This window comes from Mirounga angustirostris, unplaced genomic scaffold, assembly GCF_029215605.1.
Source record: "Mirounga angustirostris isolate CCGP_5_RB_7025 unplaced genomic scaffold, mMirAng1.0.hap1 SCAF_4, whole genome shotgun sequence".
Classification (NCBI taxonomy): domain Eukaryota; kingdom Metazoa; phylum Chordata; class Mammalia; order Carnivora; family Phocidae; genus Mirounga; species Mirounga angustirostris.
The window spans coordinates 54,512,049-54,535,151 of record NW_026991712.1 but is presented as its reverse complement, the minus strand read 5'-3'; the positions used below and the strand labels follow the sequence as shown (position 1 = coordinate 54,535,151).

Sequence of the window (23,103 nt, the reverse complement as noted above, 5' to 3'; positions counted from 1 at the left end):
TGAGGGCTTATGTGTATACTTTACAGATACTGATAAAGTTGATTTAGGAAATACAGCACACATTATTTTCAGATATGGGTTATCACTTTTTTAATGTAGGAAATATACATAAGGTTCTATATGAGGTGAGAGCAACTATCTTTTGTTTCCTAATTTGGACTACACAGAAAGTACAAAATCTAAAAGGAGTTTAATGTAATTATCATCGTAGAAAAAGAAAAAGATCAACTAACAAGATCTGATTAGTTAAATGTTTTTTCTTTTTGTTGTGCTTCCAAAAGGAAGACACAGGCTATTCTTAAGAAAGAGACAGATTATCAGTAAACAGGTGGTTGAAAACTGTGGTTTCAGTGGTAAAAAACTGATTTTGTTTTATTTTTTTAGTTTCTCTACTGAGTTGACTCATCATTTTTAATTAAAGTGTAGACGGCAATATGTATTTTAACTTTTACAAATCCTCTTTACCATATCACAGAATTGCCTTCCATGTTATATTATAGTTTCATTTACAGTTGATTGTGAATTAAATGCTGATATTTTTTAGTGCCTTTCCTCTCATACTGGTAATTTTATCAGGTGACCATATTAAGTTGTACTCACACCTTCCCCTGTACTCTTTTATTGTTATGTTAATCCCCATACATTACATCATTAGTTTTTTGATGTAGTGTTCCATGATGCATTGTTTGCGTATAACACCCAGTGCTCCATGCAGAACGTGCCCTCTTTAATACCCATCATCAGGCTAACCCATCCTCCCACCCCCGCTCCCCTCTAGAACCCTCAGTTTGTTTTTCAGAGTCCATAGTCTCTCATGGTTCGTCTGATTTCCCGATTTCCGATTTCCCCCCCTTCATTCTTCCCCTCCTACTATCTTCTTCTTCTTCTTTTTTTAACATATAATGTATCATTTGTTTCAGAGGTACAGATCTGTGATTCAGCAGTCTCACACAATTCACAGCACACCTTCCCCTATACTCTTAATAGGGCGTATTAAGCTGGCTGGTGTAATGAAAAGTGGCACGGACTTTGAATTAGAAAATTAGGCTTCTAGATCCTACTTTGCTAATGAACAGCCATATGACTGTGTGCATATCTCCTTTGTCTCACTCACAACATTCTGTGACTCTGCTAAGACCTTGGCACCTGATCTAACACAATCTGACCAACATTTATATAATCCCTAGGAGAAAATTTGTTTTTACTAACAAGCAACGACTTTGAGCACAGTAATTTGATAAATTATGCACTGCTCACAATGCCATGAAGATTTAAAATTTCTGGTTGTCTCGCATCGTATTAAACTGTCAAACATAACTGTGTAAATCCCAATTGTACATTTTATATATAGTCCCTACGTGTTAGAAGAATGTTTCCAACTACTCTAAAGAGCCTTGGTGTTTGCCTGTGGCCAATATATTACCATATTCACCGGAACATTACTATATTACTATATTAAATAGAACCATTTATGGCTATTTAGTGGCAGAGTTGTTTTTTTTTTTTTTTAAGAATTATTGAGTATATTGACTTGTTATTTATTGATTATATTGTTTTTTTTTTTCCTTTGCTGGATTGTAAGCTCTGTGTGTCTGCCTTGTTTACAGACGTAACTATAAAATATAGTATAATGCCTGACATATAGACACATAATAAATTTTTGATGAATAAAACAAATAATGAATTAACAAATCCCTCATTTGTCAACCTGTTGGCACATCATAGAACCATGGTCCTGGTACTAGTGGGATAATTGAAGTTTGTATGGCAATCATTATTTCTATTGATATACATGCTTCAGGATTGAGTAAAGGTGGAATTAAGATATCTGGTTAGCTGTAATGCTCAAGAACTTGATCACCTTCTGAGGTTAGTGAAATAGAGTCATTTCAGTAACTTGGGATTGTTTAAAGCCTTGTGTATATAATCTTTATTGTGGCCAGCTTTAATCATGCATACCAGTGATCTGTTGGAATCATGCTATAGAAAAATTTATCTTGGAAAAATTCTCATTTATTTGGTAATTAACTTCTAGATAACCTATGGGTCAACCAGTTTTATCAGATTTCTTTTAAAGCAAAAAATTCCCTCAATGGAAAAATGTTCTCAGTGTATAAGAGGACTATCTTTAATCCTAGGAAATTTTAGAAGTATGTTGAAGCACAAAGCTTTTAAATAAACATTACCACATTTGAATTGTGTCAGGGAATTTACGCAGTCATGTCTTGAGATTTGTGTTTTCTTAGTGGTTAATTACCAGCTAAAATGGATATTTTAGCTGATGATTTTTAGTAGCTAAAATATCAACTATCAAAGATTTACTTCTGTTCAGTTACTATGAAAAACAGACATTTACTTTGGAGATAGGCTACAGTAGATATAGCAAAACTAGAGCAACAGTGAATTTAAGAAGCATTTCATAATAAATTGAATTTGGTTTCTCATACTTTAATTATATTGACAAAAGTAAGAAACAAATATCTGGTTTTTATGTACATTTTTGTGTAACTATAAACAGGCTTTTCTCATAAGCCAATCTTTTGATGTGTGTGAATTGAATTTATGTGGAACATTGTTTAGATTTTTATGAACTTCTCTATCATTTATTATTGATCTAGAAATGCCTAACAACCTAGAACTGCAGAGTGTGGCTTCTTAAATGGATACCAATGATTGAGGCTATTGGTTTTGCCATATGTATAGGATTTGATAAGTTTAGGATCAAAAATAGAAGTATGACACATTTCAAAACTTTGAATGCCTCAGAACATCATAACTGTGGGTGTCTACGAAAATACAAAAAACAAACTGGTTAATTTTTTCCCAATATTCTTTTAGAAGTCATCTTTTTATTATACCTGCTTCACTCGCTACAGTCTTACAAGACTGAGTGGCTTATATACTCCTGAGTAATTCACTCTCAGTATCAACAATAAACAAGGACCTTCCCAAGGTCAAAGTTTATTTCAAATTAAAACCTATTCCAGTAGGTTGATACCATTGCCAAATATTTTTTAAAGTGTGAATACATTCTCAGCTATAAATATTTTGAAAGCTTGCTAAAGTATTATTCCTTTTTAGATACACTATTCATATTGGGGCAGTTATATGCAACTGCAGATAGTCAGTTTAAATTAAAAGTCTTGGTCCGAATTACAGTTTATCATCTATAGAAATGTATTAGCTTGACAAATAGTAATATATATTTGGGATTACAAGATAATATAGTGATACCTATCATAACTGTTTAATATATGGAAACCCCTTAAAAATCATCACTGAAATCACTGAAATTGTTCAAAATTTTAAAATACTGGCATCCTCTCATATATGAAATTTTTATATTTTAGAGCAGGTGATCTTCTGAGAGCCAAATCCTGCCCAACAACTGGTTTTATTGGAACATGGCCACAGCCAATTATTTATGTATTGTCTATGGCTGCTTTCATGCTACAATGGTGCAGATGAGTATTTGTGACAGAGCTAGCATAGCCCGTAAAGCCTAAAATACTTACTGTCTGGCCCTTCACAGAAAAAGTTTGCTGTTCTCTATTTTAGAATGAGTAAATTAAAATAGGAATTAGACATTTATGATTTGAAGGTATGGATTTTAAGTATTCTTTATTCAAGGATAGAAATTTTTTTTTTAAGTCATGTGGAGTATCTGGAAACTTCATAGGTTAGTGGTCCATGGAACCAAAGGCTTTTTAAACTTTTATTAATCCAGTGCATTTCTGTGCTTGAATTGAAAGAACAGCAAGAAATTAAAAATATACTTTGGTGTTGACTCTGACCAAATCTAGGTGCCAATTTAAGGACATATCCTTGAATTTCATATGGGATTGAAATCATACATTATGTGTATCAGATTGCTTAGTCTGCACCAGATGTATGCTATGTGGGTATGCTTAGTTGACTTCAAAATAACCTCTTATGTTTTCCTTAGCAGTAGCAAGACTACTTCTACTGCTGAATGGATTTATTTATTTCTGCCTAATTTCTTTCAGCCCTTGGGTATATAATCAACATTACCAAATTGAAACTTTTAAAAGAAAAATAGCATAGAAGCACTCTAAAAACATTGATATTGATAGTTCCATAATGGGTTACTGCCAGGTTGAAATTATGTTCCTCAGACTTTGTGAATAATTGAAAAATACGTAACAGAGTAGATTTTTTTGTTGTACTTTCCCCATTTATTAATTCTCAGAGTAACTGCAGGTATATAAATTCAGTGTTAACATCAGTAAAGGTGATTTTTTTTTTCACAGCTTGAAACATCCATTGCCCCTGAGGTCTGAACAAAACATGAAATAGACACAGGCTTCCTGGTTCTTACACTCATTTTATTTCCTTCGTTAAGTCAGTTATTGATGATTTGCAAGACCAAGAAAGGCAAAGAGAAGAAACTTCAAGGATCAATCTGTTGGATTGAAGCCTTTGCATTCCTTTTGAAAACACATTTACTACTTTTGCAAAGATTTTAATTTCTTTCCAGATATCCTTCATCTTGTTGCTGCTTTGACTTTATCTTTAGTGCTGTTGGAGATTGAGGAACAGAAGTGAAGGGATTTGATAGAAAAGGAAATGTGAGCAAGGAAGTGTTCATGCTCACTAAAATAAATATGAAGACGGTACATGGAAATGGTCTGTCATATCTTATGATCTGGGTTAGTTTAGGGAAAGATTTAAATATTTGAATGGTCTTTCATAAACTAATAATTTTTAAATTTGCATAAATACCCCAATGTAGATTATTATTGCATGGCAAAAAAAAATACATATATATATATATATATGTAATCTGGATTTTATATATAAAGATATATTCAAATATATAAAATTTATATATAAATAGATTTATAAAAAATTATATTTAGCTTATAAAAATATATATAAATTTTTATAAAGAATATATATATAATCTTGATTACATTATTGAGACTTATAAATTTTGTTTTTGTTTGGTTACAATTTGATAACAATCTAGCATAACAGTAGCAAATTATACAACAACATAAGTTTAAGTGATTTAAAATTAAGAATAGCATTTACTGACATTTAGCGTAACATTTGAATTGTGTGTGTATATGTGTATCACATATGCATATACATAGGTAGATAGATCATTTGAGTTGAATTTTATAACACAGCTATTTGGACAACAAAACACATCATCTTTAGAACCTGCCATTCAATTAGGTTTTCAAAATTTGAAAATACTGGTTAATTCTCTCATATATAGAAAATATGTAATACTTGCATTAGATAATTATTTTTAGATTTTTATTAGATTTTACACATCTCCTTTCTCAAATTGACTTTTGTTGTGTCATATGTAAGATTTGAGTAGTTCTTACCATATTAGAGAAGTGTTTTAAAAATACAGTTTAAAATTTTCTAAATCTTATTTTCAGTCACTTCTGAAAAAGAAAATACGATTTTTATTCCTTATTCCAAAGCCACCTGTAAGATAACCATTGTTTGGAACAATAATGTTTTGATAATTGTTAAGCAATTCAAAGAAAAATCTGATTTTTACTAAATTTTTACTGACTTTTAATCAATAGGTAAAATTTCTAGTAATCTTTTACAAATAAAAACCCATCAAGTTTTAATCTCAAATATTTTTGAAATTATATAAAATACATGTACTTAATGAAGGCATTTTTTAAAAAAGTTTTTGAGTATAGTTGACACAGAATGTTACATTAGTTTCAGGTGTACATCATAGCGATTCAGCTTCTCAATATATTTACTATGCTCACTGCAGGTGTAGCTACCATCTGTCACTATGCAACACTGTTACAGCACCGGTGACTATATTCCCGACACTGTGCCTTTTATTCCCATGACTTATTCATTCCTTAACTGGGAGCCCAGTTCCCTTCACCCATTTGGCCTTTTCCCCACCTCTATCCCCTCTGGCAACCATCAGTTCCTTTTCTGTATTTATAGGGTTTTTTTTTAAATTTTATTGTTATGTTAATCACCATACATTACATCATTAGTTTTTGATGTAGTGTTCCATGATTCATTATTTGCGTATAACACCCAGTGCTCCATGCAGTACGTGCCCTCCTTAATACCCCTCACCAGGCTAACCCATCCTCCCACCCCCCTCCCCTCTAGAACCCTCAGTTTGTTTCTCAGAGTCCATCCTCTCTCATGGTTCATCTCCCCCTCCAATTCCCCCCCTTCATTCTTCCCCTCCTGCTATCTTCTTCTTCTTTTTTTAAAAATATATATTGTATTATTTGTTTCAGAGGTACAGATCTGTGATTCAACAGTCTTGCACAATTCACAGCGCTCACCATAGCACATACCCTCCCCAATGTCTATCACCCAGCCACCCCATCCCTCCCACCCCCCACCACTCCAGCAACCCTCAGTTTGCTTCCTGAGATTTTAGACCCAGTGTATTTATAGGTTTGATTCTGTTCTTTGTGTATTCATTTGTTTTTTTAGAATCCACATATGATACGGTATTTGTCTTTCTTAGTCTGACTTATTTCATTTAGCATAATACCCTCTAGGTCCATGTTGTCCCAAATGGCACAATCTCATCCTTTTTATGGCTATGTAATATTCCTGTGTGTGTGTGTGTGCATGTGTGTGTGTGTGTCTATACACCACATCCTAATGAAGGCATTTTTTTTTAAGATTTTATTTATTTATTTGAGAGAGAGAATGAGATAGAGAGAGAGAGCATGAGATGGGGGAGGGTCAGAGGGAGAAGCAGACTCCCCGCTGAGCAGGGAGCCTGATGTGGGACTCGATCCCGGGACTCCAGGATCATGACCTGAGCCGAAGGCAGTCGCTTAACTAACTGAGCCACCCAGGCGCCCCTGAAGGCATTTTTTAAAGACTTTAAAATGTTTTAAATAATGTGATGTAAACATCTAACGCAAGCACCACCATCTGCAAAGTATTAGTAACAACTTTTGTAATAAAATACCTATATGTATCGGATACTGAAAGAACATAAAAATGAATAAAATGTGTCCCTCTGTAGTGACCCTTATAATTTAGAGCAATGAACAGCTTCTTTTTAGACACTAAATTCCATAAGAACAAGCATCAGGTCTGTTTCATTTACCATGATATCCGATATCAGCAGAATGTAGCAGAGTACCTGATACATAGTAGGTGCTCAGGGTTTGTAGAGTTAATGAATTAGTGGAAGAATGCATTGGAGCAAACAAGCATCCCTTAAAAAGAGTATCCTTTTTAAGTTAATGAGCAGTCATATGTTATTCATTAGTCATTTAAAATAGTTCTCCTACCCTCCTAATTTAATTTTCACTGCTCCCTACAGTGAATGAATATTGGTTGTTAATAGTATATAGGATTCAATTATTTTGTTAATGTAAAACAATGACATCTCTACAGACCTGCAGTTTTTCCTGTTTTCCTCCAGATGGAGCTCCTTTATACTTTTTGGTTTGTTTGTTTTTTTTTTTTTTTTTTTTTTTAAGAAAACTTCAGATGGCATGGCCACTTAACATTTCTGCATGTGATTTTTCAGATTGCCATCCCTGTTTTTTTCCATACATCATGCTTTATATTTCTTTTTTTTTATTATGTTAATCACCATACATTACATCATTAGTTTTTGATGCAGTGTTCCATGATTCATTATTTGCATATAACATCCGGTGCTCCATGCAGAACGTGCCCTCTTTAATACCCATCACCAGGCTAACCCATCCTCCCATCCCCCTCCCCTCTAGAACCCTCAGTTTGTTTTTCAGAGTCCATCGTCTCTCATGGTTCGTCTCCCCCTCCAATTTCCCCCCCCTTCATTCTTCCCCTCCTGCTATCTTCTTCTTTTTTTTTTTCTTTTTTTAACATATAATGTATTGTTTATTTCAGAGGTACAGATTTGTGATTCAACAGTCTTGCACAATTCACAGCGCTCACCATAGCACATACCCTCCCCAATGTCTATCACCCAGCCACCCCATTCCTCCCACCCCCCACCACTCCAGCAACCCTCAGTTTGTTTCCTGAGATTAAGAATTCCTCGTATCAGTGAGGTCATATGATACATGTCTTTCGGGCGCCTGGGTGGCTCAGTTGGTTAAGCGACTGCCTTCGGCTCAGGTCATGGTCCCGGAGTCCCTGGATCGAGTCCCGCATCGGGCTCCCTGCTCAGCAGGGAGTCTGCTTCTTCCTCTGACCCTCTCCCCTCTCATGCTGTTTCTCTCTCTCTCTCTCAAATAAATAAATAAATAAAATCTTTAAAAAAAAAAAAAAGATACATGTCTTTCTCTGATTGACTTAATTTCGCTCAGCATAACACTCTCCAGTTCTGTCCACACCGTTGCAAATGGCAAGATTTCATTCCTTTTGATGACTGCATAATATTCCATTGTATATATATACCACATCTTTTTTTTTTTTTTTTTTTAATTTATTTGACCGAGAGAGAGAGACAGCCAGAGAGGGAACACAAGCAGGGGGAGTGGGAGAGGGAGAAGCAGGCCTCCCGCAGAGCAGGGAGCCCAATGCAGGGCTCGATCCCAGGACCCTGGGATCATGACCTGAGCCGAAGGCAGACGCTTAACGACTGAGCCACCCAGGTGCCCCTATACCACATCTTCTTTATCCATCATGCTTTATATTTCTCTGTATAAATTTCATAAATAGTCATTCTTTGTTAGAAAGTCAGAATTAAAGATATAAATATCATTTATTTGATTCCTTTATATTTGGAATTTTTAAATGCAGGGGAGATCATAAAATAATAAGAAAAAAGAGAAAGGTACTATGAAATCAGGGAAGGAGAAAAATTAGATTATTTGTGAACTCAATGAGAAGAAACATCAGATCAGTCTTACTTACCAGGGTAATAACTTTAAGTTCACTTCTAGCTTCACAAATTTTATTTTAAACATTGTTGTCCTTCTTAAGTTTCTTTGTTAATTCCGTTGCCCTGCTGTGTATAAATGTGGCATTTGTTTGGATGTTCATCACAACTGGCAGGTGCCTGCATCGTCAGAATTTTCATATCTAATAGTGGACATTGTCTGAACTATCTGAGGATTAGGATTCTTTTTGACAGCCCTTACCCTGGCAGTCCAATAATTAAGAGCTTGGGGGGTAGATTTTTGATGAACCAGAATAATGTTTAAAAAAATTTTTTTTAATATAAAGAAACAAACAGTAGCAATCTCCTTATGGGTACACCTTTATATATTTTAATAGTAAGATGGACAAGTTAGGCCCTCCACTTCGAACTGGAAGACATGTGCAAAGGTTGTATGACAGTGATACAAAATCAGACAGTGCCATCAAAAGACATGAGTTATTACCCATTTACAAGTAAGTATTTGTAACTCAGTTTGGTTAATCTTTTTCAGATATTTCCTTAAAGGCTTTATATAATTGAATACTATAAACTTATACATTCCTATATTTAAAAAAAATCTTACTTTAATCATTTATAAGCCAAGAAGTGCTTAATAATTTTATAGGATTTAAAACACTTTGATGTTAGATGAACATTTCTGTTCTAAATAAAGCTGTTTTTAGCATACATTTCTATTAAATTTTACCTTGTAGAGGGGTGAAATAGCAGTCACCTTCAATGATTGTTATCTTTATGAAGCTTTCTTTTAGGAGTGTATATATATATATATATATATATTAAAGATTTATTTATTTGAGAGAGAGAGAGCATGGGGCAAAAGGGGCAGAGGAAGAGGGAGAGAGAATCCCAAGCAGACCCCATCCTTGCACGGAGCCTGACGCAGGTCTTGATCTCACGACCCCAAGATCACAACCTGAGCTGAAATCAAGAGTCGGATGCTTACCTGACTGCAACACCCAGGCACCCCTTAGGAGTAATATGTTTTAAAAGAAGAGTATAGGGGATATTATGCCATACATAATATGTAATATTGCTCTATTATTTTTTAGTTAGGATGATTAATTATTATAAAAAGGCAGAAAACAGATTTTAGAAAACATTCAATCCAGGGATTCTCAGTCTTTTGGTTAAATTGCTACAAATTCCACATAAAACGGGGAAAGGATAAGATACTGCCAAGGACACTCTCCTCTCTGTACTGGCCCAAAAAGCTGTAAAGAGAGGTGAGTAGCAATGACAGTCCCCTTGGAACTCTTCCACAGAAGTCTTCAGGGTTTTCTAGATTTAGGGCTCCAATACCAAGTCTAGCTCTCTGATTAAAATGATGAAATTTGAATCAGGTTAATTACTTATTAAAGTTGAAAAATATATTATTAAACAGAGTTCACTTAGTTAACTTTTAAAACAACTCCTACTACAGGATTGTCTTACCACATATGAAAAGAAGGGTTAATTTAGCTAAATATAAAATAAAGATGGGAGAAGTCTTTAAAATATTAGCAGCACCCGTGCATTATTTTTAAGTAGTTAGTGATAGATCATAGAAGGAAGAATTTGTGCCCTGAGCCATTTTTCTTAGTACTGTTGTTCTCTATTCCCTCTGAAGCATATTTCAAAGAAACACTGATTAGCGGTAAGGTAGAGTAAAATTAAACCTTCTTTTGTTATTTTTGACCTAGAACAAGCAGATTGCAGATACAGAATAAGGGTAGCACTTTTCAAAATCTGAACAGGAGCAAAAATGTGTTGACCATGTGAGACTGGGACAGCATGTTTTAAGTACTAATCAAGACTGTTCTTGGGCGCCTGGGTGGCTCAGTTGGTTGAGCGACTGCCTTCAGCTCGGGTCATGATCCTGGAGTCCCGGGATCGAGTCCCGCATCGGGGTCCCTGCTCAGCGGGGAGTCTGCTTCTCCCTCTGACCCTCCCCCCTCTCATGTGCTCTCTCTCTCATTCTCTCTCTTATTCTCTCAAATAAATAAATAAAATCTTAAAAAAAAATAAAAAGACTGTTCTTCCCAATCTCTTAAGAATGGTTCTTGACATTCAGATTCCACCTCTTAAAATTGTTACTAAAAGTACATGATAGGTATTTAGTAATGATCATTACTGTTGATAATCTTATTTTTCTCTAATTTTTATATTCTAATTATTTGAATAACTTCATTGATATGGTGAGGTTATGTGTGTATATCCATAGGTGTGTTTGTATTATCTGTGTATCTCATTACATATTAAATGAAAGTGATAGGATTTCTAACAAGGCTTTGTTCTAGAGCCAAAAAATTAAAAAATGTGTCCTTCCTATTCCTCTTAACAATGACTCTTACTGGAGGAACCGCCATTGTTTGGCAATGATTTTTTAGAGATTGAATTCCTAAAAAAGTACGTAGCAATTCAACAACATCCCTAGGGGGGCTGTTTAAGAGTTGAGTAGAGTATACCTCATGCTTAGACTGTCAGTGGCCATTTGAAGAGGGCCAGGGTAACCCATTCATGCACCAAGGTGATTGTTGTCAAAGTTTAGAAAAAATTCAAAGTATTCAAAGCAGCCTCTCTCTGAACAACAGACAGCATTGCATATTGAATATAATAAGATTTGTAATATGACCCACCTAATTTCAAATACTGTGGCCTTGTAATAGATTTTCAGCTTACTTAATTTCTCTAATATGATTTTCTTCTTCAACTTCAAAGTGGGAATAATATCTTCTTAGATTCCTGTGAAGATTAAACCAAGTGAAGTATGCGTAGTACCTGGCATCATATTTGACATTTGAAAAATAGTAAATGTAGTTATTACCTGCATATATTTTGGAGGTAGCTATTTAGAATTTTCAGACTCTCCAACTTTGCTTTATAAGGAGGAAGAATTTCAGCCATAGTTTAAGAACTTACAATCTAAAGGAATTTTAAAAAGTATTCTGCTTATTCATATAACACAGTATTGCATATCTCTGAAATGAAAAGATTTGACTAAATCTCTAAAGACTGGGAGGGAACTAGCTCTTTATTCACCATATGACCCTTAGTTCAGCAACATACTGGATGTCACCTTGGTTAAGTTACTTAACAACTCTTTGCCTCAGTTGCCTCATTCTAAAATGGAGTTATTAATACTGCTTAATCCATTGGATTATTATGAGGATTAAGTAAGTTTATATATGAGAGCAATTAGAAATCTATACCAAATGTAGTAATAAGCACCATTTTGTAAATGTTAACTAGGAACAGTAACAATAGCCATAATAGTAATAATACCATCATCATTAACTATTCTGAATGTTTATATAAATTGCAATTGGTATCCATAACTTCCTCTAAGGTAAGTGATGATAGTCATATTTTAGAAATGGGGGACACTTGATACAGTTTGTCCAATATCTCCACATTAGTCAGTAGCAGTTGGGATTTGAATCTAGATTCATCTGAATCCCAAATCCTACGCTTTTACCATTGTACCATCATTCAGCCCTCTAAGCTTTCTTTGATTCCTGAAGTTTCATAAAGGGAATTAAGTGATGATCCAACCAGAACAACTCTACTGATAACAGATAGCCTAGGCTGTATAATTGGTGAGATTAAGTCTTAAAAGGGAAGATTATATTAACCCATTTATTTTAGTTGCTATTTCCAAAAACAGGTTTTCATAAATTGAAAATTATTGAAGTGGTTAGCTAATGTTTTTTGTTTGTTTGTTTTTAACCATATCTCATAATGTATAACATTTAACAGTTATTCATAGGCATTTAACAAGACACCTATTTTGAGGGAATTATAGATTTAAACTTTTAAAAACCTGAAGCTTTTCAGAATTATTAACTTAAAATTTCATGTAAAGCATATTTTTTTTGTTGTTGATTTAATTTACCATCAAGTTATTGTTAGTAAATTCAAAATGCTTTGGTTTATCCTTAGTTTAAACTACTGTTGTTTTCAGATTTAAAATAATTACTTGGATTTTACTCTTTTGAATTCACCTTTCTACAGCTTCAAATTATTATTTTAATCATGTAAATAAGCAATATAAGAAATAAATGCTTGCTATTCAGTACCTTTTCATTATGCCATCTCTTTCTCTCTTCTAGAACTAACATCAAACCTCGAAATTCCACACCACCTAGTTTGGCACGAAATCCTTCCTCAGGTGTTCTTACAAACAAAAGAAAAACATATACTGAGAGCTACATAGCCAGGTATGTCTAGCTCTGAGATTCTAATAACTAAAATAAAAATAATGTATATAGTCTTCTAAGGACCAAATGCAAAAATATTTATCAGGCTATTAATAGAAAATCTGATTTCTCCTTTGCTATATGATTTATTTTGGCTTTAAGCTGTACACTAAATAGTTTGGGCATAAATAATATTTTTCTAGACCTTGTAGTTATTATTGTTGTAAATGCTTGAGGACAGTTTTTCAGTTTCACTGCATTCATTTGTGTTTTATATCTTAATTTTAAGTGCAACATGATTATTTTTACCTCTGCAAATTGAGTAATAGACCCTTTAAACTGGTATTGTAATTTTCAGCAACATTTAAATATATTTAAATTCCCTGCTGAGCTTGTGATTATCCATGTACTTCCCTTTCTTATCTGTCACAGTATTTGTGCAACTTCGACATTCACTCTGTTTTTAAGCATAAAACAAATCATTCTAGTATAGATATTATATATATCCTTATTCCAGAAAGTATAAGGGAATATACAGAGATTCACAACATACAGTGAGATACGATATTTTATAAAAATGAAAGAATATGAAAAGAAAAAATGAGAATTAAAAGATAAAGGAAAAAAAGGAATGAATTTAGCCCACAAAATATGTGTAGTCCACAAAATATGTGTCATAATACGCTGTATATAGGCTAGCCTTTGGCCATAAATTGGGTCCAAATTTTGTAGTGGCCAGAGTACAGGGGAAGATAGGAGTAGTTAGTTACATGATTCGTGTTGTATTAAAAAAAAAAAAAATCATTTCTCTGTGAAAGCACACCTAGTCCTGAGACCTCAAAAATCTGCCTATGAATTCTCATAAAGAGACACTGGATAATTTATTACTATTTTTTAAATTTTATTTTATTTACTTTCAATTAACTAACATATAGTATATTATTAGTTTCAGAGGTAGAGTTCAGTGATTCATCAGTCTCATATAACACCCAGTGCTCATTACATCCTGTGCCCTCCTTAATGTCCATCACCCAGTTACTCCATCCCCCTACCCACCTCCCCTCCAGCAACCCTCAGTTTGTTTCCTAGGATTAAGAGTCTCTTATTGTTTGTCTCCCTCTCTGATTTCGTCTTGTTTTATTTTTCCCTCTCTTCTTCTATAATTCTCTGTTTTGTATCTTAAATTCCACATAGGAGTGAGATCATGTAATTGTCTTTCTCTGATTGACTTATTTCACTTAGCATAATACCCTCTAGTTCCATCCACATCATTGCAAATAGCAAGATTTCATTTTTTTGATGGCTGAGTAATATTTCAATTGTGTGTGTGTGCGTGTGTGTGTGTGTGTATACATATACCACATCTTCTTTATCCATTCACCTGTTGATGGACATCTAGGCTCTTTCCATAGTTTGGCTATTGTAGACATTGCTGCTATAAACACTGGGGTGCATGTACCTCTTCGGATCCCTACATTTGTATCTTTGGGGTAAATACCAAGTAATTCAATTGCTGGGTCATAGGGTAGCTCTATTTTCAGCTTTTGAGGAACCTCCATACTGTTTTCCAGAATGGTTGTACCAGCTTGCATTCCCACCAACAGTGTGAGAGGGTTCCCCTTTTCCTCATCCTCTCCAACATCTGTCATTTCCTAACTTGTTAATTTTAGCCATCCTGACCAGTGTGAGATAATATATCATTGTGGTTTTGATTTGTATTTCCCTGATGCTGAGTGATGTGGAGCACTTTTTTCATTTGTCTGTTAGCCATCTGTATGTCTTCTTTGGAGAAAATGTCTGATCATGTCTTCTGCCCATTTCTTGATTGGGTTATTTGTTCTTTGGGTGTTGAGTTTGGTAAGTTCTTTATAGATTTTGGATACTAGCCCTTTATCTGATATGTCATTCGGATGTCTTTCGGTTTTGTTGACTGTTTCCTTTGCTGTGCAAAATCTTTTTATCTTGATGAAGTCCCAATAGTTCATTTTTGCCTTTGTTTCCCTTGCCTTCGGAGATATGTCTAGTAAGAAGTTGCTATGGTTGAGATCGAAGAGGTTGCTGCCTGTGTTGTCCTCTAGGATTTTAATGGATTCCTGTCTCACATTTAGGTCTGTCATCCATTTTGGTCTTTCATCCGTTTTGAGTCTACTTTTGTGTATGCTGTAAGGAAATGGTCCAGATTCATTCTTCTGCATGTGGCTGTCCAATTTTCCCAGCACCATTTGTTGAAGAGACTGTCTTTTTTCAATTGGATATTCTTTCCTGCTTTTTGAAGATTAGTTGACCATAGAGTTGAAGGTCCATTTCTGGGTTCTGTATTCTGTTCCATTGACCTATGTGTCTGTTTTTGTGCCAGTACCATACTGTCTTGATGATTATAGCTTTGTAATATAGCTTGATGTCCTGAATTGTGATACCACCTGTTTTGGTTTTCTTTTCTTTTTTTTTTTTAATTTAATTTAATTTTATTATGTTATGTCAACATACAGTACATCGTTAGTTTTTGATGTAGTGTTCCATGATTCATTGTTTGCATCTAACACCCAGTGCTCCATGCAATACGTACCGTCTTTAATACCATCACCAGGCTAACCCATCCCCCCACCCCCCTCCCCTCTAAAACCCTCAGTTTGTTTCTCGGAGTCCATAGTCTCTCATGGTTCGTCTCCGTCACCGATTCCCCCACTTCATTTTTCCCCTCCTTCTCCTAATGTCCTCCATGCTATTCCTTCTGTTCCACAAATAAACGAAACCATATGATAATTGACTTTCTCTGCTTGACTTATTTCACTTAGCATGATCTCCTCCAGTCCCATCCATGTTGATGTAAAAGTTGGGTATTCATCCTTTCTGATGACCGAGTAATATTCCATTGTATATATGGACCACCTCTTCTTTATCCATTCATCTGTTGAAGGGCATCTTGGCTCTTTCCACAGTTTGGCTATTGTGGACATTGCTGCTATGAACATTGGGGTGTATATGGCCCTTCTTTTCACTACATCTGTGTCTTTGGGGTAAATACCCAGGAGTGCAATTGCTGGGTCATAGGGTAGCTCTATTTTTAATTTTTTGAGGAACCTCCACACTGTTTTCCACAATGGCTGTACCAACTTGCATTCCCACCAACAGTGTAAGAGGGTTCCTCTTTCTTCTGTGGGACTTTCTAAAAATGAACATGTCCACGTGCCTCCCAGAGAGGTTTTGATTTCTTTGGTTTGGATTTTTTAAATTTTAAGAGTGATGCTTATGCATAACAACGGATGAGAACCATAAAGGAATAGGTGAATTGCTACCTTTGCAGGTAGATTCTTTCATGAATACTGTTTGTTTCACCTAAGGTTTTGATACATTTTAAATATTAAAGAAGTAATGTTTCTTGGAGTCCTGAAGTTAGCTGTATTATGTTGTATATGTGTGGAGCCATGTGTTTTGGATACATGCTGAATGTAGGATTAACATTCTCTTACAAAATGGAAAACTTAATAAATACATGTGCTTGAATAAAAAGATCATCTTATCTTTCTAAAGAGGTAGACAAAGAAGTGACAACAAAAGAAGTGCAGGGGCAAAAATCACATTAAAAATGAGTTTGAATTCTTTTTTAGTTTGTTTCTTTTCTTTCTTTCTTTTTAAATGGTTGATAGGTGATAGTAAACCTTGTTCACTTGACTTACTACCCTACCCAGATGGAATAATTATAACCATAACAGATGAAGAAATCTCACAGATTTCTTTTTCTGGAAGTGTGATAGACTACATTTTCTGGATGGCCCTTCCAACCCAAAACACCTAAAAATGCTACACAAAATGGAACAGATATCCTTTTGAATGTGTAGCTTAGCTCTCAGAAAAGTTAGAGAAACTTCCACAGGTAAGTAAATAAAGGAAACGAGGGGTCAGATTGGTAAATTAACCCTGACACTGAACTTACATTTGAGGTTTTGACTGATCTTCCCTACTTAAAGTCTTGGATTTTAATGTCATTGTGGGAGAGAGGAGGCGATTTCTTGGACTTGGGCAGAGCGGAGCTTTAGAAACTCAACTTTTCCTTCCCCTCTCCTCATGCCTCTTCCTCTACACCAGTACTCTTGAAATGTCCATCAAGAGGTTGTCTTGGGCTCGGCTAGAGGTAATCGCATGCTAAAATATGACAGTGGGATTATTTACAGGAAATAGGGAATGAAAGCAGGCAGTGTCGGGTGTTTCTCTTTCCTGGGAGCCCTTGCCCCAGTCCTGGAGCTGATTTTCTTTGGCCTTCCAAGTGACAGCGTAGATGTGAGAGAACAAGATCTTTTTATTTTATTTTATTTTATTTATTTATTTTTAAAGATTTTATTTTATTTATTTGACAGAGAGAGAGAGAGAGACAGCTAGAGAGGGAACACAAGCAGGGGGAGTGGGAAAGGGAGAAGCAGGCTCCCAGCCAAGCAGAGAGCCCAATGCGGGGCTCGATCCCAGGACCCTGGGATCATGACCTGAGCCGAAGGCAGACGCTTAACGACTGAGCCACCCAGGCACCCCAGAGAACAAGATCTTAATAGGTGGGTGTAGGATAGTTTAATTGGAAATTCTATGTTCCCAAAGGGAACCAGTTTCTTTTGTAACAGCCCCGTAGACGTAGCTTTCAGGTGTCCTGAGGGATGTCTAATTCCCGTGGATTGCGTACAAGCACTGCTGCCTGGAAACACAGCTGGTATTCCACCTTTTTAAAGGTTCTCATTAAAGAAAGCTAGGCAGTTATCCCAAAGTCAGATGTGTCCACAGAAACGGAGAAAGAATTCTCCTTACGTTATATTATAGATTAAAATAGAAATGATTATAGCTGACATTCTTGTGACATTTCTGCTTTTAAAGAAAATGCTTCTTAAATGTCACCATTATATATGAAGACTGATAAAGGATTCTGTTAAATACATTTTGTCAATGACATTCCTTTCTATTCCTAATTTTCTAAGTGTTTTTTTTTTTTTAAATGAAAAATAGGTGGTGAATCTTACTGGATATCATATATATAAAACCAGTATTTTAAATCCTTTAATCTATTTGTGTTTTAAATTATATTAGTAGATTTTCTAATGTTAAGTCAATCTTATTTTCTGGAATAAATCTAAAGTGTTTTGAATTGCATATGTCTGTAGATTGTGTTTGCTAAAATTCTTGGAGATTTATATGTATTTCCAAGTTAATAGGTAAAATTGATTATATTTTTATATTCTCTTATTAGTCTGAATATCAAGGTTTTACCGACCTTTGAAAAGAAATTGCAGAATGTTGTTTTTCACCTCCCTCTGCTGGAAAAGTTTAGTAGAACTTACCATGTTTTTTTCTTTAAAATATTTTATTTACTTATTTGATGGAGAGAGAGAAAACCCAAGTAGGGTGAGGGGCTGAAGAAGAGGGACAAGCAGACTCCCCACTGAGCAGGGAGCCTGATGCCAGGCTCAATCCCAGGACCCTGGGATCATGACCTGAGCCAGAGGCAGACACTTAACCGACTGAGCCACTCAGGCACCCCTAGAACTTATGATGTAAAATTATCATGAGTCCAGTGTGTGTGTGTGTGTGTGTGTCTGCACGTGCCCACGTGATAAGGAGTAAAGTATGTTAATTACTGATTCAATCACTTTAATGATTATGTCTGTTTAGTGTTACAGTTTGTTTGAAATCAGTTTTCATAAGATATTTTTCTAGGAAATGTTTCATTTCATCTAAGTTTCAAATTATTAGCATAGAATTGTTCTTGTAATTTTTTTTTTTAATTTTATTTATTTGACAGAGACACAGTGAGAGAGGAAACACAAGCAGAGGGAGTGGGAGAGGGAGAAGCAGGCTCCCCGCAGAGCAGGGAGCCCTATGCGGGGCTCAATCCCAGGACCCAGGGATCATGACCTGAGCCGAAGGCAGACACTTAACGACTAAGCCACCCAGGCGCCCCTTGTGCTTATAATTTTAAATCTCTGCTATATCTGTAGTTATATCCTTGTTTCATTCTGAATATTGTTTATTCCTTTTCTGTTGATCAATCTTAAAAGGTTGATCTGTTGATCAATTTTAAAAGGACCAAATATTTTGCTTTGTTTATCTTCTTCATGTATTACTCATTCATTCACTGACTCATTAAAAAATATTTACTGAGAGATGAGTTTATGTCAGGTACTTCTCTTGATCCTAGACAAAGAGCAGTAACAAAACAGATAAAAATCAGTGCACTTGGGGGAGCTCACAGTCTTATGGAGAAGACAAGACGTAACAGAAATGACATACACCGCATGTCAGATGGAAAACAAGAAAGCAAAGGGTGACACAATTTAGGGTGGCAGGGAGAGTGTCCAGAGCCATGAGGGTTACAGTACAGGGGATGAAGGATGAAAGAATTTAAGTGTATATAACTAAATTAGAGCAAAGGACCTAACAAGATTTAGCCTGATGATAGTGATGAGAATTCGAGTGAAAAGACTCCATGGATACAGTGAAAATAGCATGACACATTGGGAGAAGTTATGTATATGTTGTTTTATAATATGTATAATAATATGTACATATTTATTACAGTATATATTTGGAGGAAAGACATCCATCTTTCCTCAGGGCGAGGTTCTAGTTTTCTCTTTAGAGATGGTTTTGCACAAAGGACACTATAAATTTCCATTCTATCCCCATTGTAGTATATGCCTAGTACATTGAACAAATGGAAAGTGTGGTGGTATTTGCCCAGGAAAAATTCTCATAAACAGGGACAAATATAGTGCCAAAGAAAATATTTAGAATTTCATTATTAACTAAAAGGGATTTTTAAAATCTGAACTAGAAAAATATTAAAACTGAGGTTAAGCAAGCTTTTGCTTATACTTAGTATTAAGTACTGTTTTCTAAGGGTTATGAAAACTACTGACAAGAACTTTGTGTTTCTACTTTTCTTCCTGTACTCCTTCAGGCCAGATGGAGACTATATATCTTCACTTAATGGCGGAAATGTTAAAGGCATGGAAGGAAATTCAACAGGACACTTACCAAAATTCTGCCATGAGTGTGGGACTAAATACCCTGTAGAATGGGCAAAGTTTTGTTGTGAATGTGGCATTCGAAGAATGGTTCTGTGAATAGACCCCAAAAGAAAAAGCTAAGTCCAGAATCTTATGACTGTTGCACCTTGGACAGCTAAACATTTCCTTTAGGGATTTTATGCTAAAATTATTCGAAATACTTTTTTCAGCAATTTTTGGAGCATAATTCTTTGGCTGTGTAATGTGTGTGTGTATATAAATGTGTACATATACTGTATATAATAAATACCTGATACCCCAAACTGTGCCATTTATGGAAATACTCATCTGTCAGAAAATAATTTCAAGTGGAATCATTAACTGTTACTGTTGTTATTGCACATTAAGCATACCTTCACAAAATCAAATGCTAGTGCTCAGCCCTTCAAGCTTTAGAATGATCATTACTTTGAGCAAAAAATCAGAACAAACATTTTTATTATCGGTGCCTATTTTCACATAGTATAGGATGGGATGCTTGGAATTTTGGAAATGAAGAGAGTATTTTCAGTTACAGTTAGTTATGTAAGGTCATTTTCCTGTAGAGCTCTTTAACAATTAATTTTATAAATATTAAAAAAAGAAAGGAATTAAACCTCTACAGGTCTATGATGTCCTTTACTCGGTATATCATTAATTATATAATCTAGAGATCTTTATTCATTCCTTAAAATGTAATTATGCAATTTCCTTTTCAGAGACACAAGACTGAAAAATACAAATGTATTTTATTCCAGTTATAACTGAAGGTTTTTTTTTTTTTTACCTCTGTGTGTTTAGTTGAATGTATATTCTATCTATTTCTAATTGTGTCTCCATATTTCACTTTTTTCTTTTTCATACCCTCATGTCTGAGGAGTTTTAATTTACTACTTCCTTATTTTTGCGAAGTTTGAAAATAATTATTTAATAGAAGAGGCACAAGATTCCTTGCAAAATTCTACATGTTTATTTCTGTGTCTGAATTTAGAAAAAATTATTTTAATGGATTTTAAAATAAACCACCTCACCCTAATAAATAATTTGGATAATTAATCATTACTGCAGGGAATGCAGGTAAAAAGTATTTTAATTTTTTAATTTTAATTTCCCTTGAAGTATAGTTAGATGTAGTGATGAGTTGGTTAAGAGACTATCTAATGTTTCCTCTTATATTTTCTTTTTAGTGTTTAATACTGAAACACCATTCACATCACAGTAAAAAAAACCACTGAAAATGCACTGCTTTAATGCACAGCTGACTTATGTAATTAAACATTCACAAAAAGTTATACTTTAACTTTGGCTAAAATATAGCTTTTAATCATTGTCACTTTCAGTGTGACAGTATTTAGTAGTAGAATCTTTGATGGCCTGTGCAAGCCAGGTTCAGTAACTCCTTAGTAATTTCTGTTGAATGGAAAGAAAAGAGCTTTGATCTTATTATAAAGGTGTAAGCAAATCATTTGTAGGCCATTTTTAGCTTCTCGTTTATGATTGTGATCAACTGTAAGGGTTAATGTAGAAATTTGTGGCTTTTAATTTTCTCTGAAATTTATTTATGCTTATACTTTATAATTGTATCATTAGTTTTTTTGTGGTTTTGTTTTGTTTTTTCATTCAGGTAGGGGATATAAACTTTGAGGTAATGGGAATTGTCGTTTTATTTACCTTATAGTTTCTTTCCTGACTTTTCATTAACTTTTTAAAATCTGGTTGTCTTTATTCAGTCATATTGGTCTAAAAAAGGAATCCATTAGCTAGAATAAGCTGTAATTAATTTAGGAGAATAATGTACATATTAGATTTTCATTTCAATAATATATGTTACTCTGTCCCGTTATAAATCATATGAAGAACTTTAAACTTTGTTTTCTCTGGAACTGAGCATTATTTTTCTTTTTCCAAGTTTTTTTTTTTAAGACCACGTAATTTTTGCCCAAGGAAGGGGTAGGTAAATGAACTTAAACACAGTGGCACATGTTTGTTCCTCACAGAATTTTGTGGTAGCCAGTAAATGTTATAATGTACTACATGGAAAATGAGTTGGTATAAAAATCATCCAATTCTAGAACCCAGAGATTATTATAAACAGTAAGTAGGTGAAGTATACTTATGAATTATGAAACATGTTGTGACAATGTATTTAAATGCATTTTTGTATTACTTATATTATTTTCACATTGATTTGTTGTGCAATAGTTCAGTTTATAAGAAATTTTCCTAGATCTATGCATCATTTACTTTATTTATTTTCACAAGTATTTGCTAGTGTGGTAGAATAAAAAAATGATTGTAAGCTTAAATTAAAAATGTAAAAATTGCTTATATATTATTCTGAAAGTCATTAGCTTGAAGAAGTAAGATTATTATGGTTGCTGTTGTCTCTTGTTCACTCTGTTTTTTATTACAAATACTGTCTTCATTTCTGAAACAATTCAATAAAGACATATAGCAAAAAAATTTTCAATTGGTCTTTATTGATGTCTTAGCTTTTAGCCATACATAGGTAATAGAAAGATAAGAGCACACTGAAATATGAAGAAAATATTCAAAGTTAAAATACAGATTTTTTAAATGAGATAATAGCTTTTCATTGGCAGGTTTTTTGTGCCATCAGCTTTTAAAGAAATTGCTATTGTTTTTTGAATTGAAGTGTTTTATGGCATCAAAGTATTATAAATATGTTTCATTACAAGATTTCTAAGACCTAGAAAAATTCTCTTTATGTCCAGTAAAATATAGCAGTTGAAAACATGAGTGAAGTCAAGGTTGTTAGGAAACATTGTGGATATTTCTAGTTAGGAAATATACAGTTTAATAGCAAATAGTATTGGTTTGTGATCAATACTTAGTGATTTAGACTATCATATTTAAAATTTTATTTTATTTTATTTATTTTTTAAAGATTTTATTTATTTATTTGAGAGAGAGAGAATGAGAGAGAGCACATGAGAGTGGGGAGGGTCAGAGGGAGAAGCAGACTCCCTGCCGAGCAAGGAGCCCGATGCGGGACTCAATCCAGGGA

At 34.3% G+C, this 23,103-nt stretch overlaps 1 protein-coding gene across 6 annotated transcripts in view; it reads left to right on the top strand.

Moving 5' to 3' along the window:
* Window positions 1-20,747, top strand: part of ZC2HC1A (zinc finger C2HC-type containing 1A) — a 57,196-nt gene extending 36,449 nt beyond the window's left edge. The window contains exons 8-11 of one of the 6 annotated variants that reach the window (XR_010410632.1): window positions 9,211-9,327; window positions 12,964-13,071; window positions 16,698-16,924; window positions 19,988-20,105. Coding sequence is in view for 5 of the 6 variants with exons in the window: in XM_064588171.1 (XP_064444241.1) it covers window positions 9,211-9,327; window positions 12,964-13,071; window positions 19,988-20,153 (391 nt within the window). In the remaining variant the exon portion in view is untranslated. The other 5 variants (XM_064588171.1, XM_064588173.1, XM_064588174.1 and 2 more) reach the window with 5 other exon arrangements.
* The last annotated feature ends 2,356 nt before the right edge of the window (window positions 20,748-23,103 follow it).